At 43.6% G+C, this 10,948-nt stretch overlaps 1 protein-coding gene across 1 annotated transcript; it reads left to right on the forward strand.

The window, feature by feature from the left end:
- Window positions 1–3,697: 3,697 nt before the first annotated feature.
- On the forward strand, window positions 3,698–5,080 carry LOC308098633 (tRNA dimethylallyltransferase-like; the record flags this gene model as incomplete). The annotated part of the gene is made up of 1 exon (XM_080447043.1): window positions 3,698–5,080. One exon carries the CDS (start codon window positions 3,698–3,700, stop codon window positions 5,078–5,080), a length of 1,383 nt encoding a protein of 460 aa, XP_080303169.1.
- Between the last annotated feature and the right edge of the window lie 5,868 nt (window positions 5,081–10,948).

Below are 10,948 nucleotides of genomic sequence, written 5' to 3' on the forward strand. Positions count from 1 at the left end.
GGGTTTTTTTTAGCCTACCTGGTGTCTCTTGCGAGAGAGACGGTGTAGATATTTTGAAGTGCCAGTATGGGTGCGTACACCGCTCCAGGTGGTTCGGCAAGACGACACATTATGTAGGTTCTGACGTATTTACTGAAGAGTTAGCAGGCATAAACTGTATACAGTGTGGTTCTGTAGCAAAACATAAAACAAATAACATAAATGATCAACACAAAATCACATAATCTACAAACAATCATGTCAAACATATTACAACACCTGCCTAAATAATACATACCTAAACAGTCAACTTCAACAGCATAGAAATATCTGTACTTAAATAAACAGTACTTACAACGAAGAGACACACACTTCTGAGGTTTGTACAGAAAAGAATTAAACAGCAGGCTTGACCTGCTTTTATATAGCTGACTGTTAATGATAATTAAATTCAGCTGACTAACTAGCTAGCAATCTTGTTACTTGGGCTTGGATAGGCTAAGTAGGCCCTTGCCAATCAGCTGTTCTTAAGTGATTTCAGCTGGCCTTTTTCACAAGCCCTACTTGACTTCAACTGGTTTTATTCAGTGCTCCAATGACGCCGTGAAGCATCAGTCAATCATAACCAGTTCCCTGTGCTTTTTAACCCCACCCTTTTCATTTACGCAGTGTGAGCACTTCAACGGTGTCTTGGCAGCATGTGGCTGGCTACGTGGCTGTTTTGTAGCTTTTGTCGCCGAAAGTGTGAACATAGCATTACAGAATAATAACTGACATGCATACCAGTTTGGAAAGCTCTGAGGACCATGTGTCTGTGGTGTGCATGATTCATCTACCCAGTTTTAGTACACAGTCTTCAGTGCACAGAGTGCCTTTAAACCTTCTGCTGTCTGATCTCCACCAATAAGGACACGGTCAGGCTTCCTCAGGTTCTGCACTGCAGTTCCTTCCGCAAGGAACTCTGGGTTGGAAAGCACCTACACGCACATGGGGAACATTGTTTTTATGAACTTGCATAATAACCAACCTGAGACAACCATCTCTCAAGTTCACACTGAGCACTAGAACTTTAACAATAACTTTATTGTGTTTTATTAGCATGGCCATACCTACTGTAAATGCATTAGTATATTAGTCTGATTCACACAGTTGTGGCTGACGTAAATGTCACGGCCATCAGTGCAGTCCATGTGCGCCCAGGATTTGCAAGCCACACATGACAGCCAGGCCTCCTTTGGTTTTGAAAAGCTCTCCAGGCAGACAATGCCGTAGTCTTCCTCTTCCTCACTCTCTTCCTCATTTCCCTCTGCTCTTCTTTATTTTCCTCTGAACTTGTTTTCCACTTTCTTTTTATTTGCTTAGAGGAAGATGCTTTATTCTGCTCCTTTGAAGAATTAAATTCATCATCCTCACTCTTCCACAAGCCAATGTGACAGACGTTGCTTGGACAAGTGAAGCCCCAACCCCTTGCCACCAGCAGACAAACAGCTGCGTGCCTGTGCCTCGTAGTGCGTTCAACATAAGGGCGCAGTAAGCGAACGGGACACAAAGTGGAACGGCCCTCCGTACCGTCCTGAAGATCTGGAGCAGAATGAAAAGCTGCTATCTCCAGCACTTAGTTCACTGTCTGCAGAGTTATTACTTTGGGCAAAAATGCAGGGTTAGGCCACAGCAACACCCCCGTGTCACCAGCCTTCCACCTCATGCAGTGACTGACTGACAAAAGCATGCAGTTCACTGACGCGTTGACAATGCTGGTAAATAACACAACCCTTCCGTGTGTATTTCTAATCGATCAGTGATTACCGATGATATTTTAACCTTCCCATCTAGTCCCGTTCCTCATCTCATAACCAGGCCAGTTCAGCCTGGTATCAACTTCCAGGCCGATCAGCGTGATTCAGCGCGGTTACAACCGGACCAGGCTGAGATGGAAACACCAGCAGAACTGGCTCTCCACCATGCCAAACCAAACCGTACCACGTTCAAAACCTTAGTGGAAACAGCAAGTGCAATATGTTTTAGAGCAAAATAAAGTAATGGCAATATACAGTATATGATGTTTGTTTGTTTGTCTGACATCAGAGACCCCTCCTGGAGCTAACCAAAACACCAAAGACTGACATCTTAAGGCCCGTTCATAGTCCCTAGATGGGTCTAAAACGTGCGTCAGGGGGTGAGGGATTCCGTCCGTTCTTTACAGACGCATGCATAGTCGCTGACGTTAAATCCGTAGGAATTATAACGTTGGGCGTCGTACACCTATTAATCCACTAGATGGCAGCTGCGAGGTTTTAAATGTTGTGAAAAGTGTTGCCATGTCCGCTTATTATAAGCGACTTTGGGCTTATTTTTCTGTAAAGTTGCTTGTAAACAAACATTGGTGGTTGCGGTTTTATTTGGGCTTGTTTCTAAAGTGTAGTTGCTTATTTGGGCCAATTATTATTTAAACCAGTGATTCTCAAATAGATATTGTAGATCTGCTATTTTCATGTGATGTGGCCTAGTCGATTATTTTGGGCTTGTTTTCATAGACCTGGTTGCTTATTTCTCTCACAAAACCTGGCAACAGCGCTAAAATGGACGCCAAAACAACGCAATAAAAGACACAAACTATAGTCCACAAACTAGACAAAAACAATGGTTGTCTACAAAACGTGAGTTTCGACCCATACTGCACTGTGCTATATTATTTGTGTGTGTGTGTGTGTTTAGGGAATGGCTGGCTGGGTTCATTTCGTCACAGTAATTAAGTACATTTACTCAAGTACTTCCACCACCAACGTGGGTCTTTTTGTGGAGAAAGAGTGCCCAAGGAAAACTTTTTTTCCCTGATATACTGCCAACGGTTTCCACTGGTACTACAGGAAACGTACAAACGAACGTACGTCGGCCTGACGGTGAATGTTGATCGCACGGACGGAAATCCTGGAGCCGTAAGTGACGGAGGGGGAGACAAAAACGACAACGCAAGGAGCGCTGGCGCTGGTTACGTATCCTTACGTCCGACTATGAATGATACTTAAAACGGCATCTTTGGGCATGACTGACATCGCTTGCTCCATATATGGATACGACTGACATCATCGGAATGACACCAGCACCGCAGCCAACGCCATGAAAGGCAAAGGAATCCCCAGGCCAGTAGAGTTCCATCGGCGACACCAACCACCTCTAGGAGAATAAGCAGCAATACAAACCACAGGTGGCTACAACCCAAGTATACACCTTGCAAGGATCCGGTCCCACTGATTCTCCTTCTCCCTCGACTGCCAAAGGCATCTCGGTTTACTTCCTGCTTGGATACCATCACAGCGGGTCTTGAGTCCGGTTTAAACAACCAGTCAAGTATTTGGTCTTTTATAGTTATATATATCTACCTGTGTATTGATATAGATGTCTAATGGAATGTGATGTGGGTTTTGTGGGGTTTAAGATGTGTTACATGTTTTGAGGTTGCCTGCAACATGGTAGCCCACACTTGATTGACTCAGCTGAGTATAAAAGGCTGCCAGACACAAACATACTCCGTTTTAGTTCAATATTAGGACATTTTGGAGCTGCACACCACCATGCCACTTTTGCTGCTGAGGCCTTTGTCCATTTTGTACATCTTTAGTGAATAAACACTTATTTGGTTGCACTCTACCAGCGACTCTGCTGATTTCCAGCCGCTTATTGAGCCAGCCTTTACAATTGGTGACTAGAGGACAGCATAATGGCAGCGTCCGCTCGCAGTGTGCAATGTGCTGTGCAGAGAAACATAATACCTCCTTTAGTTGTGATTTTAGGAGCTACTGGCACTGGAAAGTCTAAACTAGCCATCGAAATTGGCAAACGACTTCAAGGCGAAATAATCAGCGCCGATTCCATGCAGGTGTATCGAGGCTTGGACATCATCACCAACAAGGTGACGTCTGAGGAGCTCGCCCAGTGCAGACATCACATGATCAGCTTTGTGGACCCTCTGGTGAGCAGCTACACGGTCATCGACTTCAGGAACAAAGCACTGGCTCTAATCGATGACATGCACAGCAGAGACAAGCTGCCAATCATCGTCGGAGGAACTAATTATTATATTGAGTCCCTATTGTGGAAGGTATTGGTGGACACAGAGGTGTGGAATGACGAGTCATCAAAGAAAGGACGGGGAAGCGGGTCTCCTGACAGGAAGGTGGAGCTTGAAAAACTGGGTGGAACTGAGCTGCACCAGAGACTGACGCAGGTGGATCCTGCAATGGCTGCCATGTTGCACCCCAATGATACCCGCAAGATTGCCAGGAGCCTGCAGGTGCTCGAGGAAACGGGCATGCCGCACAGTTATTGGCTGGAGCAGCAGAAGGCACAAGAGGGAGGCGGAGGGCTGGGCGGCCCTCTGAGGTACCCAGACCCCTGTATCTTCTGGCTGAATGCCCACATAGATGCTCTGGACAAGAGGTTGGATGCCCGTGTGGATGACATGCTGTCTGCAGGACTCATAGAGGAGCTCAGAGACTTTCACCTGTGCTTCAACAAAGAGAAAGTCCAGGATCACAGTCAGGACTATCAGCATGGGATCTTCCAGTCAATAGGTTTTAAGGAGTTCCATGAGTACCTGACCGCTCCAGAGAGCATTGCCCAGCAGGAGAAGGACCTACTCAAACACAAAGGTATTGAAGCATTGAAGGTCGCAACAAGACGCTATGCCCGAAAACAGAACAAATGGGTCCGCAACCGTTTTCTCAAACGGCCAGGAGACAACGTTCCTGCGGTTTACGGTCTAGACGTGACAGATGTGTCGCGGTGGGAGGACACAGCGCTGGCCCCTGCACTGCAGATACTGGACTGTCTGAGAAAGGGGGAGCTACCAGCTGTTGAGCCAATCAGAATAGAGGGGGCACAGCAGAGCAACAAGCGAAGCCGCCACACCTGTGAGCTCTGTGACAAGGTCATCCTCGGTGACATGGAGTGGACAGCCCACCTAAAGTCCAAGAAGCACCACTACCATGCGAAGAAGCAAAGGAAGTCTGATGCAGCCTCTGACCAATCCCAGTGTACCACATTACCACACACCCCCACTGTAGAGAGCCACTTCCACAAATCTAGCCCCAGACTCCTGTGAGGCCTCCAGAGAGACCTCACAAAACGCGAAGCCCACAAAGAGTAGTGGAGGGGTCTGTAGACCAAGCACTACGAGGAAAGCACTACAGATGGGGCATGCGGTGCATCCTGCTCTGGAGAGAGGTTCTTATCCTAAATCAACTGTCAAAGATTCTTGAGCACAAATAACTATCAGAAGACATCAAGGAGAACCTCAACATTCTGCAGCATGCACTGACTGAAACTCAAGAGGCTCTACAGACAGCTTACTGTGATCTTGAGAATGATGCCGACATGAAGGAGCTGATCAACAGAGTTTATGAGAAGCCTGGCACATACATGGGGACTTTTGGGTCTCATTCTTGGAGATTTCTGACCCACTTGTACAATGTCTTGATGCATGTCATGCAAGAAATGTCTCTGAGTACCTATCGTCACTGATGGCATACGACAACCATGACTATGGGAGGTGGTTGCCAGTGCCAGACTACTGGGCAATGCTCTCTTCACTGTCAGATGAGCAAATGGAATTCTTCAACGATCACTTTACCCATCCCGCTTCCTAGCCTCTCGGTCCTCAGGTGTGGGGGTAGCAAGCTGCCATAACAGACCCATGTCTACAAGGCTCACATGGTTCTGTGGTTCCTCAGGAACTGGTTCTAGGTTGAAAAGCTCTAACATCTTGCTCTTCACAGTCTTGCACATTGACCCATCCACATTGAAGAGTGAAAGACACTCCTCTGTCACTCTTCTCTCAAGGGCTAATTCAAGTTGTATCATACCAGATCCCTCTTCTACGTCCACCAGGGCCGCTAGTCCTGATCTCTCCATATGGGCCACCTATGAGATCAGATCTTTTTAATGGTATTATTCAAACCATTAAAAAGTTCATTTCCACTGGAGCCATTTTGGATTTTGATCTCTCACGAAAGTTCCCTGCTATTTTTTTAAATACACCCCGGCTAAATGTGTTTATTAACCCTCCTAGTGGCGATGTGTGTGCAAAGTGTCACAGCAATCGGGCGCTGTGTTCATGATTTGAGGCATTTTGTACAAAACAGGCCACTCTTGCAAACCTTGGAAGCCAATCTTAGCCAATAAGGATGGAATATGAAAGATCGGACAGATTAATGTTGATCACATGACTATAAAGATAATGTGTAGCAATTTGTGTGATGTTTGGACAAAATCTGTAGGAGTAATATAAAAAATGTGTTTAGCAAAAATCGGCCTCCTGGTGGTGCTATAACAGGCCGATGTGAAAAATTTGGGGCAGAGTGCAGAATGCCCTCACCCCCAGTTAATTGTTGATATTTTGTCAATCAAAAATATATAAAATAACCAGCTTTGAGCATAATGGCGCACTACGTCCGTGCTACTTCAATGTGGCATAACTGAAATCACTGTCGAATCCTTGGTATCTTTATCCTAGCCTTTCAACGTGTGTTGAGCTGCGGCGTCACTACAAGCTGTATTTTGGCACGGTTGCACTAATGAAACACTAAACAGGATTATTATTTCATGTCAACTTTCAAGTGATTGATTGAAACCTTTATTTTTTCCCGAAAAGAGCATTGAGACACATGTACATACAGACATAAAACACAGAAACAACAAAATAAAACCATAACAGAAAACTACTAAGTTAAAAACAATTACATAGTGAGGTAGGGAGATTTAAGAGCAGGTTATTAAATTGTCCATAGGATATTGGGGCATTACGTTTTTAGCACGAGTTGTAGATTGTTCCATGAAATAGGACCATCATAGCAGAAAGCAGATTTTCACAAGTACAACTATCAGAAGATGTAACATATAGTAATGCTTCATTCTGCAAGTTTAACTAAAGTTTTACACCTGTCCAAAGTCATTTCTGATACATAATATCCTTGTTGATATAACGCCATATAGGTTATAACAGAAGTTGACTGGCAGTCAATGCCTGGCTGCTATTTATGTATTATTATATCACTTCATGAAGGTACAGGGAACAGGTCCATCGATGCCAAGTTCAACAAGAACCAACAAGGTTGTGCCCTGTGTGTGTGTGTGTGTGTGTGTGTGCGTGTGCGTGTGCGTGTGCGTGTGCGTGTGCGTGTGCGTGTACGTGTGTGTGTGTGTGTGTGTGTGTGTGTGTGTGTGTGTGCACGCGTGCCTTCCATCTATTCAAGCAGTGTTAAGTCTCCCTTACTGTATATGACTCATTGAAATGCAGCCTCTATGAAACATTAACACCAACAGAAACAAAAGTGAATTCATGACTTTCTGTTTCAATTACCAAGCAGACATTTGCTTGTTGATTCAGTTAACCACTTGAGACCTACAGTAGGCTGTATACTTTGTTGCTTGAAGTCTATAACGCCTTGCCCGAGACAGGGAAGCCATGGTTAATGTGGTTAGACTTCAAACCTCAGTCTCAGGCTCACAGAATTCCATTGCAGTGACTAGAATGGCAGTATTCCATTGCTGTTCAATTCAAGCCACTGTCTTGTTCTCAGTTCTCACCCTTCTCCACCTCCCATCTCATTACCTGCCCCCTCCTCTCTCTCTCTCTCTCTCTCTCTCTCTCTCTCTCTCTCTCTCTCTCTCTCTCTCTCTCTCTCATATCCAGGCAGACTTGAATAATATGAGTGACAATGCTGTGAGATTGACAGGGCCTCGAAAAGGTCTGTCTGCCTGTCCTGTGTCACGTCGCACTGCCTTTGATCCACCTGCCTTTGACACACACACACACACACACACACACTACTCTGACCATGCTACCACACACCTACTTCGACATAGACATATAAATAGCAGCCAGTCATTGACTGCCATTCAAATTTTGTGTTTTGGTACGATTGGGTTTCACACCTGATGCGCGACTAACTTAATTTATGATCCGTCATATGACAAAGTAAAAAATAGACAAGTTCACAACACGATGCATTGTGATATTTTTCTCATCACACAACATATGAAGAAGTAATTCAGGCTTTAGAAAGTGTGTCTGTCTGTGTTAGTGTGAATTTTATACAGGTTAATTTAGTTTTAATAAAGTCCTATAAAAAATTTGAAACTGAACTTTAATATATATGACAGAGTGGTTGGTTTATGGACAATGGTATAGCTATAGGTAACTTACTGTAATTTAGGAATCACTCCAGAAGCAGTGGTGGAAAGTAACTAAGTACATCTACTTTATACAGGACTTTTACTTGTAACAGAGTATTTCTACATTGTGGTATTGATATATTTAAAAATGTGAGTAGTCTATTTCTTTCATCACTGTCCTGAAGCCAACCACAATAGTCACTGCTTTCCTAAAACAAAGCGCACTGTTGATAACACACTACAAAGGGCGCTTTATCATAAAATAAAGAACAGAAGACAAATGTGAAATGTCAAACTAATTTTTTATTTAATTGAAGAGGCAGTTAGGCATTATGGACGGGGGGTGGTCTCAATGAGGTGCACAGGCTTGTTTTCACGACACGTAACGTTGATATACCTTGGTATGAGTACTTTATAGGTGGAGTAGTATAACCCTGAATTAGGATCAGCAATAGCTTTCTCACAAATCACAACGTTAAATGCCTTTTTGCTTTTTGTGGGTCCATCGGCAGGACTTCTACAGATAGCCGTCATTTGGGAGTTCTGTGCATCGATGAAGGTGTTGGTTTTCTTGTATGGTTTTGCAAAATTGATTCTCTGCATCTGTGATGTACAGACGATATCCGCTGGTTTCATATGACGGAGGACGTGGTGGCGCAGGAAGGTGACAGATTGATCGTCCGTAACACTGCTGGCCACAGTGGCACTGAGTAGAGTCAGGACCAGGCAGGTTAATTGGGCCCTCATGATTCCCTAAAGCAGAAGAACTATGAAGAAGGCAATTCATGATGTCAACATATATGTCAGCGTGTCAGTAACCAAGACCTAAACATGATATTTAAAGCAGCTGTGATATATTTTGGTTAAAGCAAAGAGTTTTTCTTTTTTTTTGTTAAAACTTAAAACTTGATATTTTTATCGCCTAATCACATTGCTATAGAGCAGGGGTCTTCAAAAATGTTCAGGGCAAGGACCCCTTATCTGAGAGAGAGTTGAAACAGGGACCCCCACGACATATTGTATAAAATTTCATAGATTTCATAGATAGCTTCATAGACTTGTTTGACAGCACTATCATCAGTGTTATGTCAATTCATGTTTTTGTTTTTGTTTTTGTTTGTTTACACATTATCTTTTTTATTAATATGTTGGATTCATGTCAATTTGTATTTTCAGACATTTAACCACTTAAATGCTCAATACTTAGTAAACTTGATCTTTGGCACTGTACTCGGTTTGCTCCTTTTCCCCTCTACACCAAACCTCTTTGCCAAAAATAGCTGATCTATAGATCCGTATATCTGCTATTTTTCGGCTAATGTTCCCCTCAGAATACGGATGCTAGGGTTCAAATGGTTAATTTAAAAAAGAAAAAAGTCAAACCAATCACACAAAGATTTGGCGGCCCCCCTGTAGTACGTCAGACGACCCACTAAGGGTCCTGGACCCACTGTTGAAGACCCCTGCTATGGAGTGTTTGTTCAGTAACAGAGATCTCCCCATCTCTCCAGTATATTAATAAACAGAAAATGTGTTTTGAGGTGGTTCATTCCAGTTAAGACAGAGAACCCATTTATCAGTGATGAAATCACTTCCAATTGTACTTGTTTATTCTATATCCTGTATGAGTTCTCCCTCCTGATTGGATAACATTGGTATGCTGACCTGAAAATGTAAACAAACACTCTACGTCTATAGCAATGATTACTATCAGAATATAGAGCTAGATTTAACACTTATTTTAACAAATATAAATTTGTATTAAATATCGTATTACTAATGAAGATGTGTTGAATTGTGATTGAAATAATAACAGCAGCATACTTGTATAATAACTGTTCTACATTTACCCTTGACATTTTAGTGATGTCTAGTGTTGAAAGATTGTGCCCCAAAATACTGCAGATAAAGACAGATATATTACCTGTAGTGCTGATCAGAGAAATGTGAAACACAACGATGCATTTCCATCATTTATAGGATTGAATTTGAACTGCAGTACCTTGACCCATGTTTGTACGGCTGTGTGAGCGGGAATTAGCATTACAACTGTTTGTTTGTTCAGCTGAGGTCAGCTGGCAAATCAAACACATGCACGCACGCACGCACGCACGCACGCACGCACGCACGCACGCACACGCGCACGCGCACACGCACACACACACACACACACACACACACACACACACACACACACACACACACACACACACACACCAGCCATGTTGCCTGTGTGCCACGTTGCCTGTGTGAATACATCTGTAACTTATGATAGACCCAAAACAAGCATTGATTTCTATTCCCGTCAATGTCAAGAAGTTATTCTTGCCAGTGAAAATAATCACTCTGAAACTGAAAAGTGAAAACTGCCACAAGTAATGTTGAGGCAAACAGAGTCTGCCTCCGAGGTTTATGTCATGGGAGAAGTACATGAAACACTCTGGTTGGTGGTCAACTAGTTCTCTGTCTAAGAGCTGAATTTGAACTTCGATTATTTTACCCATGTTGGTACAACTGTGTGAGTGGGCAACTGTGCATTGTCAGCTGAACAAAGGTCAGTTGTGATCAAAAGACCAAGCTGGCTATGACCCCTGCACAGCTATGTGTTATTGATTGTGACATGATGGTATAGAGCAGGGGTCTTCAAAGTTGTTCAGCCCAAGGACCCCTTTGCTGACAGAGAGATGAAGCAGGGATCCCCCACTACATGTTGTATAGAATGGTGTTGCATATTCCACTTTTTCATAGATAGAGCCCATTTACTTATTAAGGTTTTGAGGCCTATCAGGCTCGAAGC

This window comes from Gymnoscopelus braueri, assembly GCF_963280865.1.
Source record: "Gymnoscopelus braueri genome assembly, chromosome: 13".
Classification (NCBI taxonomy): Eukaryota; Metazoa; Chordata; class Actinopteri; order Myctophiformes; family Myctophidae; genus Gymnoscopelus; species Gymnoscopelus braueri.